The 22,305-nt window shown below is 44.1% G+C and overlaps 1 protein-coding gene across 1 annotated transcript in view; it reads right to left on the bottom strand.

The window, feature by feature from the left end:
- Positions 1–12,582, bottom strand: part of Ern1 (endoplasmic reticulum to nucleus signaling 1) — a 91,725-nt gene extending 79,143 nt beyond the window's left edge. Inside the window, exon 1 of the mRNA XM_034505933.2 lies at positions 12,188–12,582. Within this exon, the coding sequence (XP_034361824.1) occupies positions 12,188–12,247 (60 nt within the window). The 5' untranslated portion in view covers positions 12,248–12,582. The remainder of the gene's footprint in view (positions 1–12,187) is intronic.
- Between the last annotated feature and the right edge of the window lie 9,723 nt (positions 12,583–22,305).

The following is a 22,305-nucleotide window of genomic DNA, read 5'->3' as shown; positions in this document are numbered from 1 at the left end:
ATCTGTGGGCACATAGTGGGAGTCCTCCCTCACGTTTTAATTTATACTAATACTATATTAATGTTGCTTACCCGGTTGCAGGCTTATAAGGACAACACAGTAAAACTTCATGGGGAATCTTAAAGGGCCCTTCTGTTAAACCCCAACTCAATCTGCCAAGACCCCCATATCTAAGATCTTCTCTGGTCAGCCACCTCACATGTGATCAGAATGATTATTAAACCTGCTTGTTTCTTCTGAATCACCCTGTGTCTGTGGTACTTGCACCCATTCTAGGATGGCTTTTACTACAATAGAGAGAAATCTAGAACCTTCAGACTAAGATAAGTCACTGAATCATGGCCACCATTATTCAAGGAGGTTGGCAAGGACTTGTAGGATTTACCAATCTCTTTCAGGCACTCCCTGCCTCACTGCTTCCTGTTGGCTGACTCTTCAGTTTCTCTTACTTGCTAGTTCATTTATTTCAACTCCGCTCTCAGACTGGTCTCTTAGTTTTATCCTACACATGTACAGAGAGAGGCTTGTTATGAAAAGCGCCCACTGCTTACAAAGCTCCTGTCTTCAAGGACTTGACCACCTAACAGAGGAATCCCGCAAGACAATGAAAAACCATGCTCCACAACGGTGCCTCCAATCTTCAGAGCCTCTCTACCTTCCTAGGCCAAGTCCTCACACTCCTGTGCCAAACTCAAATGTGCATTTGACTCCAACCAAAACTTGTGACTAATTCTCTCAAAACCAAAGTTCAATGCTGGGCGGTGGTGCCGCACGCCTTTAATCCCAGCACTTGGGAGGCAGAGGCAGGCGGATTTCTGAGTTCGAGGCCAGCCTGGTCTACAGAGTGAGTTCCAGGACAGCCAGGGCTAGACAGAGAAACCCTGTCTCGAAAAAACAAAACAAAAACAACAACAAAGTTCAAAAACCCCAAAGCTTCTGGGCATTTTTAATCCCAGAATTCATGAGGCAGAGATAGGCAGATCTCTGAGTCTGAGGACAACTTGTTCTACGTAGGCCAGCCAAGGCCATGTACTGAGACTTGTCTTATAAACTAAACCAAACCAAATCAAACAAAACAAAACACCAAGGTTTGGGGATAGCCCCATGGACCTGGAATATGCTTTGTTTGTTTGTTTGTTTGTTTATGGGGGAGAGGACTGAATGAAGAAGGTGCTGTGGGATACACTGGTGTGTCCTGGGCTCTGAATAGGACATTCCACTTCTTTGGGGGGAAAAGCGTGGGCTGGATGAAGCCCTTTAGCTCTACTGTGTGAGTACCCATAATTTACCAGAACTTTAGCTCCCTCCAGCTTTGCTGTATGTTGTTCTAGCCTCAGCCCATTAAACCACATCCAAAATCCACACTGAAGCTGTAGAAGTCTTGACGCCTTTAAACACAGTCATTTCAATCCATGCCACACCCTGGTATATCCTTTTATTTCGAAATATTGCAACACTGGATATTAGTAATTATCTGATTCACTTTAAGGTAGGGTAGGGAAAGAAATACCAAAGAAAAAATTTAAAGCTTAAAAAAATTAATAAAATTAAAAGAAAATTCTGTAGGGACAAGAAGACTGATTTCCAGCTATATGCACAGGCTATATAGACTCTTAAAGCATCCAGCATCTAAACCTAAAGGGAGAGAACCTCCTTCTCTCCAGCCACAGATCAGATAAGAGACTGAACTTTACCAGCACTAAGAACTCTATAAAAGATTTCCAAGCACTCAGCCCTCAGAGCAGGAATAGGGCTAGTCTTAGAGAAACTGTGGTTTGATTATTTGTTAGTTAAGCAGCAAAACTATAGATAAATGTCTTAATCATACTGTGTAAGGAAATTGTTTTCTTCTTTGCAAAACTAGACCATGACAATCAGAAAATGAGCCCTCGCAGAATGACGGGGAAAGACTGCTGAACTGAGTAGAGCAAACACAGTACCTAGGAGGTGAGACACTCTTCAAATCTGGTTTTACAACTTTTTTATACTATTTTAACTTCTTGGTGATGGTACAGATACTTTTTTTTTTTTTTTTTTTCCGAGACAGGGTTTCTCTGTGTAGCCCTGGCTGTCCTGGAACTCACTCTGTAGACCAGGCTGGCCTCGAACTCAGAAATCCGCCTGCCTCTGCCTCCCAAGTGCTGGGATTAAAGGCGTGCGCCACCACCGCCCAGCTCAGATACTTCTATAATGGGAAGAATTTTAATTTTGGTTAATGTGAAACACACACACACACACACACACACACACACACACACACACTGCACATTTGGAAACAGAGTCATCACAAACATCAAATAACTACTTGGGAATTTCCCTAATTTTAAGCCTTTTCTCATTACCACTAAAAATCAACAACTTGATCAACACTTGGACTTGCTCAGGGTGTTCAAACATACCTGAAGCTTGTTGCCACCATCCTCCAGAGGGAGAGAAGCAAGCTGGAGTACAGACCTGCATGTTGACCCTGACAGTAAGTGATGCGATGCCTAGTGTGCCATGCTAGGAGCAGTGCTCAGGAAAGGTCCCATGATTCCAGAGTCACCCAGAACATTTGAGTCTTACTTGATGGAAACACACTCACTGACTTACCAGGTCCCTACTCTCCTGCTCTACATGGTCCTCTTATTTAACATTTATTTAATGTGTATAAGTATGTGTCTGTGCATACATACATAGAGGTTAGTTTTTGAGGAAAGGTCAGCTTTCAGGAGTCTGTTTTCTCCTACAGTGTGGGTTCCAGGGAGCCAACTCAGGTAGACAAGATTGGTAACAAGATACTTTATTCACTGAGACATCTTGCTGACACCTAAACAATGTTTTAAACAAACAGAATAGTTGAATGTATTTATATATAGCCAATATGTTTTTTAGGCCTATACAATATGCAACAATCAAGTCAGAGTAATTGGCATATCCATCATCTCATATATCATTTGTGTTAGAAACATTCAAAATCCAGAGCTAGAGAGATGGCTCAGAGGTTAGACAGAGCATTGGTTGCTCTTGCAAAGAACCCTGGTTGAATTCCCAGGACCCATATAGTGGTTCACAGATGTCAAGGTTTGTCAAGGGAACCTGGAAAGCTGTGTTGTTTTGATTCCCAAGTCTCTCAATAAACAAAAAAAAGCAAAACCAACTGCTGGGTACCTTCTAATAAGCATCTCCTAAACCTCTTACATTTCAGTTATTTAAGTGTACTTGAATATAAGGCCAGCTATCAGTTAATGCTGATTATAGCAACTTCAGTAGTTAGTGCTCAAAGAATAAGTATCTATGGTTCTTACATTAACCTGCCTTTTTAAAGTAACAAAAGAAAATGTTGAACAGAAAGGGCTGGGGAACTGTCACTAATGTCACTTATCTTGCTAGGATAAGGACCTGAGTTTGATCCCTAGCACCATGTAAAAAGCCTCGTATTCTGGTGTGCACTTAAGAATCCCAATTCTGGGGAGACAGAGCAGATAAATCCCTGGGGGCTCACTGGCCAGCCAGCCAGCCTAGCCTAATTAATAAGCCCCAAGTCCAATCAAAAGAAAAAAATAGCTCTGAGAATAAGATCCCTTACTCCTCATGCAGAATACTCTAGTTTGGTTCCTAGCACCACGTGGAAGCTCAAAACCCTCCGTAACTCCAGTTCCAAGAGACAGATCATACACCTCTTCTGACCTCTGTGGGCTCCTGCACACATTTAGTGCACATACCTACATTCAAACACATATACATACAAATAAAATTAATAAATATTTTTTAAAAAAATAAAATTAAAACTCCAAAACCCCCGGGTAGTGGTGTCACATGCCTTTAATCCCAGCACTTGGGAGGCAAAGGCAGGCAGATGAAAGACTAGCTGACTCTTGGCATCTATAGCCATTATCACACATTTGAACATGCTATACATACACACAAACACACACAAAGTTGAACAATGAAACAGTAGGAAAAAATAGTACATGGTTCTCTATTTCTAGGTCTGCCACTCACTAGCAGGATCTATCGATCTAAACCTCTCCAGAAAAATGAGCTAGCAGCTTCTCTGGTCTGGGGTACTCTGTGATATCCCTGGAACATGTAACTGTACTTACTCTGTAAGGATCAAGACACAGGAAGGCATAGGGATTACCCACAAACCTCTACCTGGCTATATATTAGTGACCTGGGCTGAAAACTAATTTTTTAAAAGGTGCCAGGCTGGGGGCTGGAGAGATGGCTCAGCGGTTAAGAGCACTGACTGCTCTTCCAGAGGACCTGAGCTCAATTCCCAGCAGCCACATGGTGGCTCACAACCATCTGTAATGGGATCTGATGTCCTCTTCTGGTATGTCTGAAGACATCAACAACAGTGTACTCATATACATAAAATAAATAAGTAAATTTTAAAAATAAATAAATAAAAAATAAAAGATGCCAGGCTGTGTATCTAGATATTTTGATTTCCTTCACTTGGGATGGTAACTGGGCATGGGGCTTTAAAAGCTTCCCTGGTGATTCCAGATGACTAATTTGAGTTCAGGCTAGGAGGCTTTGCTGCAAGTAACACACACTTGGTGCAGCTGTGGCCTTCTATGCAGATGTTTCTCTCTCACCCACAAGGCCCCTCAGGAGTCAAGGGCTATTAGTTTTAAAAGATGATTTACCTTAGTCAAAGAGCTCCTCTGGCTTGGCCAGAGGTCAATGACAATATCAGGATCTGGGGATCTGGCAGCACCTTGTGTTCAGAAGTGTAGGAAGAAACTCAGTTTCTATGACAAACACTCCTGAGACCTAGACAAACGACTGCCCCCTCATCTGAGATGGGGGAGGGGAGATAATCCACCAGAGAACAAGATGGTTTTGAATTATAATTAGAAATTAGTCCACAATCTAAGGAACTCATGTTTAATACATGAAGACAATGCTGCATCATCAGGTTTCCGTAGTGAGCCTCCGCTGAGTGAGGAATGAAATGCACCTGCACCCATCACCACCATTAACCCAACGGGGTCTAGCAATGGGGAAAAACTGGATCTCACTGCTGACAGGACGAGCTCATGAAGATGCTACCCACTTGGGTTGTCTATCCAAGTAAATGTTCTGAAAGGCCTTCTAAGTGAATAAAAGTGCACATTATCACTGAAATCCTTTTAAAGATTAGAGAATAGAGAACCAAAGTGACAGCTTTCCCCATCTCAACCCCAAAATCCACAAGCCATTTGCTTTATGTTAAAATAGCAGCCCCTTGCACTGGGCAGTGGTGGCAGCAGGGGATGCAGACCCAGGTGGATCTCTGAACTCGGTGCCAGCCTGGGCTATAGAGCAAGTTCCAGGAGAGTCAGGACTACACAGAGAAACTGTCTCAAAAAAAACAAACAACAAAAGAAAGAAAGGAAGGAAGGAAAGAAGGAAGAAAAGAAGAAAGAAAGGAAGAGGGAGGGAAAGAAGGAAGCCCCTTGTTTTATGGTCCTTAAAGAACTTCTAGGGGAAACTCAATCAGTATTTGCTGAGTACCTACACTACAGTGGGTATGACTAACACAGCATGCTAAACTCCATAGAGAAAGCAAAACATACAAAGTAAAAATAAAAACAGCAAGGTAGGGTTGTTTATCTGGCTCTAGTACAAATCAGCAAGAAGTCTCTCAGTCTCTCTCTCTCTCTCTCTCTCTCTCTCTCTCTCTCTCTCTCTCTCTCTCTCTCTCACACACACACACACACACACACACACACACACACACACAAGCCCAGGGCACCTTCCTGCCTCCCCATCCCCATTATACTCTCCTCAGTTCACCTATGCTAATCTGAGTCCCTCCTCTGTGGTCCCAGGGTCACTGCCATGGTCAGGTCCTTCTTGTCATCACAGGCCCACTTCAGTGACAGAACTGCTTGGAAGGTGGGGGACTCTGCAGAGATGCACCATCTCTTCAGGGTTTCCTGGTGAAGGCTTTGGTAGGGTTGTTAATAAGAACTGTGACAAGGACTTCTAAGACATGAATTTTCAGTTTTGCTATTTCAGACATATTACTAGGCAAAAAGTTACCGAAAAACATGCACCTGCTTGGATATTATTAGACCTCAAACTGCAAATCTGGCCTAGTGGCTTCTTGATTTTCACCCTCTGAAGCTGGGTCAGCCAACTAAAGATGGCCCGTCTCCTGATGGAGCTTCTCTAATGAAGCCAAGCAGCATCTGTAGCTCAAGTTGAAGCTCCACACTACAATAAAGGACGGGAGGTCACAGCTCATATGGGAGAAACGTACACCATTAAATATGTGTATTTAGTAAGCACTTTCCAGCTTACCAGCAAGCCTACCAGATGGTCCTTCAAACCCAGAGCTTCATGGCAATCTCCTTAGTCCATTCTTCAGTAAAACTAGGAGACCTAACATAAACCCCAGGACCAGAGAACTGCAAAGGGCCAGGGTGGAGGACAGCTCTCCACAGAAAAGCAAGAGGATCAGGTCCAAAGGTCCTCCTGCCATTCACATATAACCCAGGACAGATGACCAGACCTCCCTGACCCTGGCTTTCTAAACTCTTTCCAGAGGACAAGGGTTCCGACTGTCACTGAGGGACCAGCACTGTACTCTTGATGAAATGGATCAGATGGCTGAGACTGAATGGACCTGTCTCATACACATTGATCCCAGTAACCCCAGGAGTCTACATATTTATTCATATATGTTACTGCAGCTCGAAATATTTCTAGAATTTTTTTTGGAAACTCCCTTCAAAGACTATACTTTTGAATTCCCTAAGTGGGAGGAAGTCCTGATGATCTGAGGGTGAGTCAGATTTCAACATTTTAATAAACAAGTAAAAAATCTAATCCAAGTGTTTGCAATAAACTGCGATCAAACTAAGTAGTAACAGTTGTGGTCAAACTGCAGTATGACTCATGTAGAAGCTGTATTCAGTGACGACCAGAAAGAACTAGGAACTATTTTAAGTTATATAAGGATAATTGGTTTAAGAGTAAACATATGTATTTTTTAAAAGATTCCTTTTTGGTTTAGGGTTATTAAAGCTTTTTGGCAGGATATCTGTTATCCCAGTTAGGGAGGCAGAGACAAGAGATCACACAAGTTTGATTAGGCCAGCCAGTGCTACAGAGGAGAAAGCAAGTCTCCAAAGCAAAACAAAACAAAAATTTTACAGTTATTTTGGTGCTGGGAATGGTAGCACACACCTTTAATCTCAGTGCCCAGGAGTTAGAGGCAGGGGAATCTCTGAGTTCAAGACCAGCCTGTCTACTTAATGATTTCCAGGACAGCCAAGGCTATAGAGAGAGACCCTGTCTAAAAAAAAAAAAGTATTTTGTTTTAAAGTTACTTAATAGTAGATAAGTAATTAAACTGCATGATTAGAAAGTTATAATTGCCCAGCACTTGGGAGGCAGAGGCAGGCGAATTTCTGAGTTTGAGTTCCAGGACAGCCAGGGCAACACAGAGAAACCCTGTCAAAAAAAAAAAAAAAAAAAAAAAAAAAAAAAAAGTAAGTTATAATTGCTATAACCAAAATATTAAAGGGGGTGGGGGAGACAGATTTGTATAACATGTAGATTGACCTTAATTTGAAAGTGACTTTTTTTTTTTTTTTTTTTTTTTTGAACAAGTTCAGGTATGTTTGGGGGTGGGGGAAGACTACCAACTACCAAAGTAATAAGTTTACTGTCAACTGGTACTTTAATCTTCCTAAGAAAAACATTTGCAAGGACAAACCATGGAAAGAACAGGAACCTCTAAAAGGACAATTAATATATTAGTTCTTGATTTATGAACACTCTTCAAGCTAAACTTTAAATGGTCTCATAACCAACAAAGAATCTTATCTGCAGGAGACAGGCTACAATCAGAACTAAAGTCACAGGATTACCCTGAGGCATTTCAGAGTGCTCACAGGGCTGCATCTGCTAGAAAGCTTATCTGAAACCACTACAGAGCAAGGGAGGCTGTGAAGGAGCTATTTAAAATGCCAGAATAAAGCATCTTCTCACCAATGCTTAGTTATACAGGGGTCAGAGGCACCAAGATTATTTTCATCCTGAAAACATAAACCAAGCATCTTCATCCATCTTATAAATCCATGCTTCTTAAACAAACAAACAAACAAACAAAACCCAGCTTACTTCAAAATGGTTGTCATAAAACCAATTTAAAGTTGGTTTTATGCTTTTAAAAAAAATCCAACAGCTGGAGAGATGGCTCAGTGATCTCAGTGATTAAGAGCACTTTTTTTTTTTTTTTTTTTGAGACAGAGTTTCTGTATAGCCCTAGCTGCCCTTGAATCCATAGGGACCTCTCTGCCTCTCAAGTGCTAGGATTAAAAGTGTGCGACACCACTGCCCAACTTTGGATTTTTAAAAATTTGCCATGTTATCATACAGAAAAAGGCATGTGCTGAGAGAGAGAGAGAGAGAGAGACAGAGACAGAGAGAGAGAGAGAGAAAGAGAGAGAGACAGAGACAGACAGACCCTAAATAAAAGGAAATACACCTTTCCTTATAAGACTGGGAAATGGAAATAACCCCATGACTCCAGCAAGGCAACTGCTAGGCAAACCATGGCCCAATGTTCTTCCAACCCAATCAGGACCCCACTCCCCAACCTGTGGATAGACACAAAAGTGCAAATGCTATTTACCTGGATGAAGGTTAAACTTTTAAAAAGAAATGCAAGTAACAGCCTTATGATAATTTGTTTTAACTTCTTTTCCCGCAGGGCAGGGTGCTCTCATCCACCGTCTGTAGTGCATAGCTCTACAATATGTCACTCTGAGGCAGGCAAGTCTGAAACCAGACATGGAGTATGTAAAGCTAAAACCACAGTGCAATCTTTGGTATCCGGGAGACACAGCCAAGCAACACCCTTATTATTCACAGGGTATGATTCACCAGCCCTACTTTTTAAGTCAGCATCACACTCCAATCATCATTCGAGGTGTTAGACCCCAAATTATTTGATAATAATATACTGAATCCATTAAAATGACATTAGGGGTTTCTCCTCCATATCTTTTCTATGGAGGAAATATTTGATCATTATAAAACACACAAAATATTTTTAAAAAACTTTAGATATCAAAGGCAAGGGAGAAATTCAATAAAAAATTAAATAGTCAATCAATGATTCTTTAACATGAAATGGTGTGGAAAAACCTAAAGCAAGCAAATTACCTCTCTGCCCTCGACCTAGGAAGATGGAACTAGGCTACCAGACAGTGTGAGGGAACCTCAGCTCACTGGATGGCTATTCGTGATCACGCTCTATCTTTCTTTGAACTTTGAAAAAGAAAGAATTATTTATTTTTTATTATGTATATAAATGTTTGCCAACATGTATGTATATGTATACCACATGTATGCCTGAGCCTGCAGCAGTTAGAAGAGGGTGTTGGATCTCACGAAACTAGAATTACAGACTAGTTAGCCTCCATGTGAGTGCTGGGAATCCAGCCCAGGTCCTCGGTAAGGGCAGTAAAGGCTCCTTCCTTTAAGACCAAGTCTCATATACAGTTCTGAAAACTGAAGAAAGTTGAGCCGGCAGCTGAACTGATCAAACATACATATGTACACAACTTCAGTTTAATTTTACCAGCAGCCATCCTGATAACATCAGCAATGAAACATCTTAATCATAGCCACAGAACAAATAACTCCATGTCTCCTACTGGGATAATTCATTCAGGTGATAGCTATCAAGAAAAATGATAAACAAGGGCACTTCTCGTTGAGATTTCTCTCTCTGAGGCACAGTGTGTTTCTTACATATATAGTCCTTGGTTCTCAGAGACCTTTTCTTCACCCCCATCAAACCAAATACCGACTAAATAAACTTGATATACCTTTGCTAAGCTTTTTTTTTTTTTTTTACAAATGCATTTGGTCTCACATGCTGCCAATCTTGAAGTGGCGCCCACGTAAAATTAACCGACGTTAGGTATAAGATAAGGGTCTGGGAAGAAAGGGAAAACTCTAGAATATAACTAACTTATTAAGCACATTCTGGATTGGCAAAAGCAGCCTCCAGTACTTACTAATAAGAATGTTACTGCAGTTTGGATCTTGTGGCCTCAAATCTCAACTAATAATGAGTCAGTGCCTGGCTCAATTAAAAAACATACTCTTGAAGAAAATCACAGTATAGCCTCCAATGTACCAGCTACTTCATCAATCAAAGCAAAATAACCATAAAAACAAACAAACAAACATTCCCTAGCAAGGCATAGCACAGCACTTAAAATGATGAAGGAGTAAAAGGCACTTTGGCAGGGAGAGGAAGAGAACACACACACTACCTAGTATGTGCAAGGTACCTTCCCATCCAAATGCTAGCTGCCCCCATTTCACAGATCAGGAAATAGAGTCCCTAAAAGTAAAATAACTTGCCTGAGGATACAGCTAGCAAGTTATCAGTTAGAACTCAGGTCTGTCTGATTTAACAGCTCTGTGTTCTGCCCAGCATCATTGCTGCCTACTGTAAGTACGAATTCTGCTCTAACCTCCACCTTCAGATCTTAAAATACTATCTTACTATGTTTGGAGTTAAAAAGAAATCTTTTATTAGAAGAAGATTCTGAAGAGTGAAACCCAACCTTTGGTAAGGATCTGGAATCTTTTACGTGAACTCTGACAAGTTTGGGTTTCTAAGCACAACTTGAAACTACACGAACTAAAACTAACGCTAAATAGTTGTCATTGGCTCTTTACCGTATGCTGCTGGGTGACAGAAACACTAGAACCCAGCAAAAGAAGGTTAAATGCAAAGCCGTACAGAAGGAAACCATGTCTATCTTGCCTGTGAAACTATGAAACGATCGATTTCCACATTAAACATTCAGCCATTCTGTTTATACTCGTTATCTGTGAGCAGATACCAGGCAGCAATCAATCAACCCAAGGTGATGTGTCCAAGTTCAAAACCCGATCCTAGTTGTGAAAAGTACATCTCTTCTTTTTAATTAGGAGAAAGAAAACAAAACAAAACAAAAAAACCATCTAGGCTCTGCCATGAAGAAAAGATTTTCGTTTGGAAAAAAAACCATACAAACAAACTTGAATTTGAAAAAGTAGACCTTCTTTAATACTTCAGTAGTTTCTAAATTCTAATTTGTTACTCTGAGAGCACAGATAATTATTTACCTACAAGGCATAAGAGTTCAAAGAGTTCACCCGAGTTAACAACGCGGCTGGCCCGCGGGTCTCCACACATGTCAGTCTTCCACCAGGACACCTGGTACATGATATGCCATATTAAAGGGAACACGGTACCTTCAAAGAGGTCATTAAATAGAACCAGTACAAGTGTGCCATGCCCACATCCTGAACAGTGCATTTAAAAAAAATTTTAAACCCTCAGTTCTTCCAATCAGAAAATGAAAAAAATAGCCATGTCCGCCCACAAAATGTCCTCTTTAGCCAAAGTGTTCAAATACTGAGTGAATAGAGTTAAATAAATATAAACCGATATTCTTCTCAAAAAAAGAGAGAGAGAGAGATGTTTCTGACGGCCCCACACGTGAGACAGCTTTAAGTTTTGCAGTACAACTCTCGCCCATACACCGGGTCTTTAAAAGGATCCAATGCCCACAAACATAACTTGTTAAATGACGCCTTCACTGTCTAGCAAAAATACTAGTAGGAAGCCCCCTGCCTCCGAATACAAAGAAACCTTCGGATCAGGTAAGCAGAACCCAGCGGCTGGGTAAAAACGCTGTGCCCATTCCCGGCTGCAATCCCAAAGTCTCATTAAAAAAAAAAAAAAATACAAAAAAAAAAAAAAACCAAAAAACAAAAAACTTTCAAGCGAAGATTCAAAACTCGAGTCACCAGCCGCTTCTCCCGGTTTCGGGTGTCCTTCCGCGGCCACCGCGGCAGTGCGGGCGCCCACCTGTGGAGACGGCGGGGCAGGTGGGCAGAGCGCCCAGGGCCCGGCCTTCGGGAGACAGCTCCGAGTCGCGCGCGTCCCGGGCCCTGGAGTCGCTGTCTGCCTCGGCCGCACTGGCCTCGGAGGCGCCTCGGGAGGCGGACGCCTGTGTGTGGCCGGCCGGCCGCCGCAGCTCCCACCGCCAAGCCTCCCGCAGCTGCCTCAGCCGAGGCGCCCGGCCTCCCGCCGCTGCGGCCCGGCTCGGACGCCAGCCCCCGCCACCGCGCGACTCTCCTCTGGCCGCGAGCCGGCCCGTCCCCGCACCGCACTCCCCTGGTTACTCACCCCGGGGCCGGGGGGCGGTAGCAGCAGCGCCAGCAGGAGCAACAGCCACCGGGCCGGCATGGCGGGGACGTGGCCTTGACTCTGGGCCCCGCCGGCCGGTTCCGAGGACCGCGCGGACAGAGGACTGGACGAGGGCGCCGCAACGACAGCGCGGCTCCGGCGGAGGACCGGTGGACACGGAGCTGACTGGGCGGCGGCGACACCCCCATTCCCAGACCTATAAGTGCCTTGTGCCCCAGCTTCTTCCGGTCGGGGCGGGCTAAAGGGCGGTCCCGGGGGCGGGGCCGTGGAAGGCGGAGTCAGTGCCTGGATGGGGAGGAGCCTACGTTGTTTTGTGGGCGTGGTGAGCGCGGAGGGTGGGGTTACAGGTCGACTCGGTGCTGTTTTCTGGCTGCCTCCTATCCTGTGGCGCTAGAAGCTGAAGACCAATTCTTGGCTTTGGGTATTTGCGTATTTGTGGACGCTGTGCTTCTGAATGGAGAAGCTTGTCCTCAAGCTAAAGGAAAATGACATCTGTCACCGCACAGGAAGCCCCACTCTCCGGATGAAGGACCCACGGCGTCAGGCTTGCTTTGGAAGAAGGGAATGCCTACAAGCCCTCCCCGCTGCCAGCTACCACTTACTAGGGTTGCCTAGGCGATCTCTAGAGCAAGGGTTTCGGCAGCTGGCGGAAATTCGGCCCTGATCCGCAGCCCTAGAGTTCACGGAGGAGGGTCCTCCAGCTGTGCTTCATCCAGCCCGAAGTCCCCTTTCTTCCCTAGCCTTGCCTTCAGGAATTCCCCCCAAGTCATGTCCAGCAGCCATCCGTTCCTCTCGGGATGAACCACAGCCAACTCATTCACCAAAAATTATAAGGAAATCATGCGGGCTTCTTGTGTCACACGTGATTACGTGACCTTTGTAGATGTGGCCTGGTGAAGCTTGAGAGGACATGTGTCACAGCTCTTAGGAGGGAGTGGGTGGGTGGGCTGAGGACTCCAAGGTCATAGGGTTGTGGGTTATTAATCAGAATTAATGAGTCCAATAAGTTGTTTGGTCATTGGGTCCCAAGCTGCCCTCCATTGAGCTGGAAAAGGGAGGGGAGAACTTGTTCATAATAGGAAAGACAAAACATTCAGTGCTCAAGGAAAAAAAATAGCTTATTCTAGTAGAAAAAGGGAGTTGCTGGGAGTGTTGCCGGTTGATAGAGAGCACTTGCATAGCCTGTGTGAGGTGCTGGGCTGCATCTCCAGCCCTCCCAAAACGGGATGTGTTGCCCCACACCTGAAATTCCAGCACCCTGGGGGTGTAGAGACAGGGTTAGAAGTTCTAAGTAATCCTTGGCTACCTAGTGAGTTTGAAGCCAGCCTAGGTTATGTGGGGCCATGGGACAGGGGAGAGCGGGGGTAAATTCTCTAATATTTCCTCTGGCTTGCTCCTTTGACAGCCTGTGGGAATTTTCAGGTTTTTGAAGAGAAAAAGTTATCCTAGGGGGGTGAAAAAAAAAAAAAAAAACAGATATGGAGGGTAGGGATTAGGAGTGGGCTGGGCTAAGGGCCCAGTCTGTGTGTGCTTTGGGTCAAAGCTATCCAACTGTAACAGGAAGACCAATCCTATTCCCGCCTCTACCCCCACAACCTGGAGCAACTCCCACCATGCTGCAGAAGCCAGCACCAGCTTGTGAAGGGAATTTTGGCAAGTTTGAAAGCAGTAGACACAATTTGAATTGTTATCCACAAGTCTCAAGGCAAACACGTTTGGGATTTGCAGAGAGAATGTGGAGGACTAGCAGCTCCGGCAGTCCTGAGCATGGGGGCCCGGGTAGCCATGGAGTTCGCCAGTGATGCAAGCTGACAACAGGACCTGTAAGACCACAGGCTTGGGTTTTCAAATAAAGGAGCCTGGAGCCAGTGACATGACTCACACTCACATTCACACTCAGCAGATAGCGTGTGATATGCAACCCTGAGTTCAGTCCTCCTATTAGTGAAAGGAGAGGCGAAGCTCCTGGAGGTTGACCTCTGACCTCTCATGCCTACTGCGCCACATGCAAACCCACACATTCACACATCACACAGTAATAAACTTTTTAAGGTTTTTTTTTATTTTTTTAAGTTTGATTGGAAAAACTGCTTTGGAGCTGGAGAGATGGTTTAACCCTTAAGCATAGGTACTTCTTTCTCAGAGGATCCAAGTTCAAGTCCCACCACCCAGGATGTGCCTCCAGGAACATCTAACACCCCTGGGCTCTGGAGCATCTGCACTCATAGATGTACACACTGACATGCATGTAAATTTAAAAAACAAATTTTCTTGCATATTTTCTCAAATGTAATAAATCTAGGGGTGGGTCTGGGAATGACGGAAGAGGACTCTTATACTAGCTTTTAGGAGGGAGAGGCACGAGGGTTAGTAGTTCAAGGCCAACTTCAGCTACATAGTGAGTTAAGGCCAGCCTGGGCTACATGAAACACAACCTCAAAATGCAAAGGGGGGGAAGAGGTCTGAGAGGGGAGTTTGCCGGGCTGGAACTCTTTGACAATTTCAAATGTCACAGTGACCCTGTAAAGGTAGCAGATGGAGCACAAAAAGGAAGGGTGACCTCAATCTGACTCATAAATCAGTTTTAAACGAATTATTCCGAAACAAATAGAAGCCATCCGAGGAACATGAGCCAGGCAGGAATATTTATCTTGCAGGGAGCTGACGGAAACCTAGGCTTTAATCCTGCTGCATTTTCTTGAAATTTCCTCTGTACCACCAAGTTGTTCTTAGGATTAGGCAGCCTATATGCCTATGCACTTCTTCCCTTGACTGGCGATTCAGACTGACGAGTGCTGGTGTTTTATGGTCGAGTTACCATAATCTTGCTCCAAAGTCACATGCAGAAAAAGAAACAACTTCTTACTTATGTTAAAGCAAAAGCTGGCATCACTGATAAATATAAAAACCAAACTATTTTAGGGCTTCTCAGAAATAGACAGTAATTAATCTCTCTGGAGTCTCATTAAAGAATTCCCTTTTTAAAAGGTCAAGATGAGATGACTCAGTGGGTAATGGTTCTACCTGCTGTGGAGCCTGACCACCTGAGTTCAATCCCCGGAATCCACATGGTGAGAAGAAAAAACTGACTCCCAAAGTTGTTTGCTGAGCGCCATATGCACACCGTGGCATGCATGTCCACACAAGCACACGCAAAAAAAATAAATAAATAAACACAATAAAACAAAAAGTAAAGGTTGAGGTTATGGTCTTAATGCAAAAATAGGCTGCCACAAGAAAACACATCACACACAGAGAGACACAGAGACACACACATTCATATATGCACACATTAGATTCAACAAAGACTGACAGAAGGATTAGGTATGTCTGCAGAGGTTGAGAGGAAGTAAATCAACCAAATCTTATTTTTATTTTTCTTGAAGATCTTCTAAAAACAAAACAAACAACCCAAAACTTATTTCCAATACCTTTCGAGCTTCCTTCCTTACTGATTCAGACTATGTAGAGCAGAGTCTAGAAATCTGTGTATTTTACACTTCCCACAGGTGCCTGGAGACAGATCAGGCCAGCTGCAGATAGCAGTGTTCTAACGCAATGGCAGTGAGTCCTTAGAGTTTGTTTAAGAAAATGCTGCCATCTAGCGGAAGTTATGATCTAGACCTGGAGGCTTCTTTATTTAGTTCTTTTTTTCTCATTTTCATTTCATGTGCATTGGCATTTTGGGTGAATGCCTGAATGTATGTCTGTGTGAGGGCGTTAGGTCCCCTGGAACTGAAGTTACAGACAGTTGTGAGCCGCCACGTGGGTGCTGGGAATTGAACCCAGGCACTCTGAAACAGCAGCCAGTGCTCTTAAACTCTGAGCCATCTCTCTAGCCCCCTGTTTTTTGTTTTTGTTTTTTGATATTTCCCAAGACAAGGTTACTCTGTGTAGCCCTGGCTGTCCTGGAACTTGTTTTGTAGACCAGGCTAGCTTCAACTCAAAAGCTTTTGTCACCGTCACACAGTGACTTGGAGGTTTTTAATCTTATTTACAACTTAAATTTTGAATTTATGATTGTCAAGTTGATGTGCACAGCTACTTAATTTTTTAAAAATTACATTTATTTCTTTAGTTGAGGGGGGGTGCAGTTATGTGTGGAGGTCAGAGGACAACTTTCAGAAGCTGTTTCTCTCCACCCACTATGTGGGTCTCATCTGAGGCAATGCCCCAGCCACCTTTACTGTGATGAACCATCTTGTCAGCCCTTTTTGAAAAGGGTACTTTTTAGAAAAAGCTTGTGAAGGGAAGGCAATTTCTGAAAGCGCACATCTTTTAATCAGAATAAACCAAATCTTTTTTTTTTTTCTTCTTAAGTGACCTCCAAGCTGTTGTCTGGAAAGACTTGAATTTACAATACTTGTGGCATAGGTATGGGTTATATAAAATGATGTAAGGAAAAAAAAAAAAGATATAAGTCCTTCCTAATGTAAGGTTTAAGAAAACCCTGGGTGTAGTTCCATCTGTCCGCTCTTCCTGTGAGAGGAGAGGAAGGGAAAGGTCGTGGCTCTTGTTCTAGGCACAACTGTTGTCACAAGATGACACCCAGCACCCATACTGTCACTACTGTGTGTGCCTCCTTAAACTGCAAACGCTTGCTCTCGCTCCTGCTCATTCCTTCCCCCTTCCCCTCCCCATCCCTCCTTTCTTCTGTGTTAGGATCAGTCCCTAAGCCTAAGTATGCCAGGCAAATGCTCTCCCACTGAGCTAACTGGGGCACAAAGGTTCTGATGTCTCCTGGATGCTGCTACTACTTACTGTTTGCTGTTGTTTGGAAATGTGCAAACACCTGCCTTTAGGGTCATCTTGTGCAACAGTTCTATCAGTTAGGTATTAATTAGACACATTTTGTGGAGGATACATTAAGCCTGGGCATAGTGGTGCATGCTTCTATTCCCATCATTGGAGTGGCTGAGGCAGGAGGATTGCTGGGAGTCTGAGGCCAACCTTGACTACATAAATAAATTCGAGGTCAGTCTAAGCCACAGAGCAAAACCCTATCTCAACGACAAGCAAATACCAGAAAAGCCATTAAAATCTAGAAAGGCAAAAAACTCACTAAATAACATAATTAGAAAGAGGCAAAACCCAGTTAGAGCCCCTGGATGTATCAGCAAGGCGTGGTGCCTCAGTCCTGTAACCCCAGCACTTAGCGGGGTGAGACTGGGAAGGGCAGGATTCCAGGCTACCCTCAACTACACAGCAAGTTAGAGGCCAGTTTGGGCCATGAAACTCTACTTCCAAAACAACCAAACAAGCTGGGAATAGTGGCCCAAGGCCTTTAACGGCAACATTGAAGAGACAAGAGGCAAGAGGATCTCCGTGAGTTCAAAGCCAGTGTGGTCCGAATACTGAGTTCCAGAACAGGTAGTGCTACATTGTGAGACCTGCCAGGAAAAAAAAAATCAGAAAAAAAAAAAAAAAAGAATTAACCAAACAAACTTAAAAATCAAACAAGAACTCAGAAGTCTACTTAATTTCAGAGCTTTGTTTAGTTATGGTGGAAGTTGTGACTAGTTCCACCCTTACCAGGTTGTTGGTTTGGGGTTTGTTTCGTTTTTTGTTCTTTTGTTTTTCCTTGAGACAGGGTTTCTCCGTGTAGCGTTGCTGTCATGGAACTCACTTTGTAGACCAGACTGGCCTCAAACTCAAGAGATTCACCAGCCTTTACCTCCCACGTGCTGGAATCAAAAGTGTACACCGCCACACCTAACACTATTATTTGTATTTATGCATGGAGATGTGTGTGCATGCCTCTTGTGGAGGTCAGAGGACAACTGGCAAGAGTCAGTTCCCTCCTCCCACCTTGTGGGTTCTGGGGATAGAATTCAGGTCATCAGACTTGGCCGCAAGCACCTTTGCCTGCTGAGCCATCTCACTGGGCCTTGGTTCTTGTCCCATGTCCATAGTATTATGACAATGTCCTGTTGTAAATCGCCGACCTGACAGCTGACTAAAGGAAGCTGCAGATCTGACGGCTGAGTAAAGCGCCACCCGCTCTGACGGGGCAATCCAAGATGGCGCCTACTTAGGCTCTGGTATGCGCACTGCACTTGAAATTTGGCTCCAGCCCCTCCTGAACGGGACATGCAAATGAGGTACCACTAGGATACCACAAACCCAGCCAATCACCCCCTCCCAGGCGGGGTATGCATATGAGGCACTGCAAATTGACCAATCGTGCACCTCTATGCGCTTTGCCCCGCCCAAGGCTGAGGGTATATAAACAGCCCGTTCTGGGCATTCGAGGTCTCTCCCAGAAATCTAAAAGAGCACTTCTACAATAAAGGCTGTTGAGAAGGATCCGATTTGTCTGTTACTTGCACTGTAAGTGTAGCAAAAAGACAGTGGCCTAAGCTGGCAGTTCCTGGAATATCAACCACATTCCTTCTATATTTGAGAATATTGGTTTTAGAAGCCACTACATCCACAGATACCAAAATCCCTTTCAAATATATTAATCAAATGGCATCACCTTTGCATGTGTCTATGCATAGCCTCCTGATATCCTCCTGTATACATTAAGGTAACCTATATGTTATCATTGGACAATTGTGATACCTAGTGCACAGTATCAGGCATTGTTTGGAAAGAACCATGAGGGGAAAGAAAAAATAGGCTGTATGTGTTCTACATAGCTGCATTAAAAAAATAATAATTCTGACCACTGTTACTGAAGGCAAACTACCCTAAAAGCAGCTACAAGTTTATACAAACATGTGCTCACCATGAGCCTTGTCTGAACTATAGACAAAGTTCCTCCACCTCCTCTTGGAGTTGCCCAAAAGAATGTAAGAAGTTAACCGCCAGCTGGCTGAGGATGTCAGCTGAGTCCCCTCTAGGGGTAGCTCGGACTAATCCTACCTGGTTATTTGCGCCCTTGCTCCTGAGCTGTTGTGTTCCACACTGTGCGGAGGCTGTGATGCCACAGCAGAGCACTGCAACTTAATCAGTGACCTCAGGTCCAATGCAGCGCCAGTATGGATATGACCGACCTCACAGGTCACCTCCATGCCCTCGCTGCCCAGTCCTCCTGATCCTCTTATGTGGCCTAACTTCATAGAACTCTTTGGAAACTCAGCTCATACGAATCCTTCCTCTATTAAAATCTCTGAGGAGGTCTGCTTTCATCCTGTTTTCCCTTGGGCTATTGTTTCACTCCAGGCTGGTCAAAAGTTCTCAAACACATCCTCCTTGGGTAAGGTCATTTCCCAGCTTTCCTCTAGAGTCCTTGCTCTTTCCTTCCTATGAGACTGTAGACACCCCCACACATGTGGCACCCCCCCCCCACACACACACACACAGCGCATAGAACAAATAATAAGTCTTTTTAAAAGTAATTAAACCTTAACTGACTGTTATTATTTAGATAGTCTCTAGCCTGGGCTGGCCTCAGACTCCATATGTAGCAAAGGATGGTCTTTCTGATTCTCCTGCCTCCACGTCCTGAGTGCTAGGATTGAAGGTTTGCATTACCTCAGCGGGTTTAAGCAGTGTTGGGGATAGAACCCAGGACTTCATGTCATTTATAATTTCAGTCCAAATGTTCGCCACCCATAGATAAACAAAACCTGGCATAGGACTGAGGAGATGACTCAATGGGTAGAGCACTTGCTGCACACATCTAAGGACCAGAGTTCAGATCCCCAGACCTATGTCAAACTGGCTATGATGTAATCTGTAATCTATTGGATTACATCTATAATCCAGTACTCCTATGTCAAGACAGGAGACGGAGGCAGGAGACTCCTCAGAAGCTTGTGGGATGGCTAGCCCATCATACAAAGCAGCCACCAAGAAACCTTGTCTTGCTGGGCAGTGGCAGTGCACACCTTTAATCCCAGCACTCAGGAAGCAGAGGCAAGCAGATCTTCACTCCTTCACACACACAAATAAAAGCAAATAAAAGAGTGGTATATCCACTTAATGGAATACTATTTGGCAATCAAAATGGATGGCAAATAGAACTAGATCTTAATCTTGAAAACATTAAGTAGAAGTTGTAAAGATTCACATTTTTACCGTCCCAGTCACATAAAGGACTCAAGTGGGTAGAGCCAGAAAAAGCTAGTGGTTGCTTAGGGCTGGAGAGGAGGAGGAGGAAATTAGAAATTAATGACCAGGGCATGGGGTTTCTTTCTGGGCTAATGAAAATATTCTAAAGTTAATAATGGTAATGATGCTTGACTTTGTTAATATAGCCAAGCCATTGGATTATTCTAAGAGGGTAGGTTGTGTGTGGTATGTAAGTTATTTTACAGGCAAACCTGGGGGACTGGAGAAGTGGCTCAATGGTTAAGAGAAACCACTGTTCTTCCATTGGACCTGGGTTCAATTCTTAGCACCCACATGGCAGCTAACAACTGTCTATAACTCCATTCCCAAGGAACCAACGCCTTCTGGCCTCTGTGGGCCCTGCACACAGGTGGTGCACAGACATACACGCATATAAAATAAGATACATTTTTAAAAAGATATGTCAAATAAATATGTCAAAGCAAACAAACAAAAAACATAACCTCAAAACCTCAAGACTCGCCGGACAGTGGTGACACACACCGTTAATCCCAGTACTTGGGAGGCAGAGAGGCAGGTGGATTTCTGAGTTCCAGGCCAGCCTGGTCTACAGAGTGAGTTCCCGGACAGCCAGGACTAAAACACAGAGAAAGACAAAGACCTTACAAAAATTATACTAAAGACAATAGTTCAGGCGACACACCCCTGTCATCCCAGCCCTAGAGAAGCTAAGGTAGGAGGATGGCAACACTGGCTCTGCAGTGAATTGGAGACTGGCCTGATTTATACAACAAGGACTGGAGGGACTTGGAAGGTTGTGCTGATGTCAGACAAGCTAGTTCTGAAATAAGGAATATTACCAGAAATAGAGAGGGGCATTTCACAGTGGTAAAAGAGCCCACGTATGAAACACAGTCCTAAATAAGTAAATGCCTTGAAGTTGAGCTTGAAAAGGAAGTCAAGGCCCATACACATAATGGGCACGGACAAAACCAAACACACATTAGATTCCAACATTCTCTCATTTGCTGACAGAAGAGAGACTAGATTTAGAAGACAGGATTTTTCAGTCTCTGCACAATCAACATTTTGGGGCCAGTTTTTTTTTTTTTTTTTTTTAATTGATCAGATAACCCTGGATTGCAGAGGCTGTCCTGTGTATCGTTGGGTGTCCAGTGGCCCCTCTGCTCTCTACCTGTACTCAGTTCCTAGGGATGCTATAATCTAGTGTTCAAAACCAAGTACTTTACAGCAAGAACAAGATGCTTCAGTGGGTAGAGACTGACTCCTGTTGGAGACGTGAATAACACCAGCGACGCTCTGGTCTACATGCTACTTGTGGACCATTACCCTCAACAGCAACAAATACACCAAACCAGACCATGTGCTGGACAATAACATAAGTCTGTAATATGAGAACAAACCTCTGAGATGGCATTCCCAAATCCCTGTGCCCTGGTACTCACCTCCTTGTGTGGGCCCCTCCCCCACTGTTCTAGGGTTGGTCTAAGGGATAAGTAAATTGTGGAAATGATGACATGCCCCTTCCAAGACTGGACATTTTGCAGCTTTCATTCCTCCTTCCCTCTGTCCATCTCTCAGTTTTTTTATTCGAAGGTGTGCCCTTCCCCCAGCCTTGAGCAGGCCTGAGAGACCTTGCTTACCACAACAGACCAAGTGATAGGACCTAGGTGGAGTTACCCACCTTGGCTGCAGGGATTTAGAACAACTGCCCCTGGGCTTGCCTTGAGATATCTCCAGCCAAGAACAGATTAAGGATTATCCCACCCATCTCCGGCTGAAACCAGGAGGGGTTTTGGGTTGGGCCTTCCTCTTTAAATTGAGAGCTGAACATTAAAGCTTTGAGCCTTGATCAGAGACCTTTGTCTTGGCTTCAACTCTTCTCGCTCTCTGTCCCCTTTCATTCCCAGCCCCCCTTTCAGGTGAACCCAGTTGATTCGTGGCTGCAGGCAGCTACATGAAGGGAAGCAGGTCAGCTTTGTGTGTGTTATAAGCAGAGCTAGAGAGACTTGTGCAGTTAGGAATTGAGGCTCCCTGCCTACAGCACAATGGGGCTG

This window comes from Arvicanthis niloticus, chromosome 6 (assembly GCF_011762505.2).
Source record: "Arvicanthis niloticus isolate mArvNil1 chromosome 6, mArvNil1.pat.X, whole genome shotgun sequence".
In the NCBI taxonomy this organism is placed as follows: Eukaryota; Metazoa; Chordata; class Mammalia; order Rodentia; family Muridae; genus Arvicanthis; species Arvicanthis niloticus.
The sequence above is the reverse complement of the archived record's forward strand: the minus strand, read 5'-3'. Positions and strand labels throughout refer to the sequence as shown.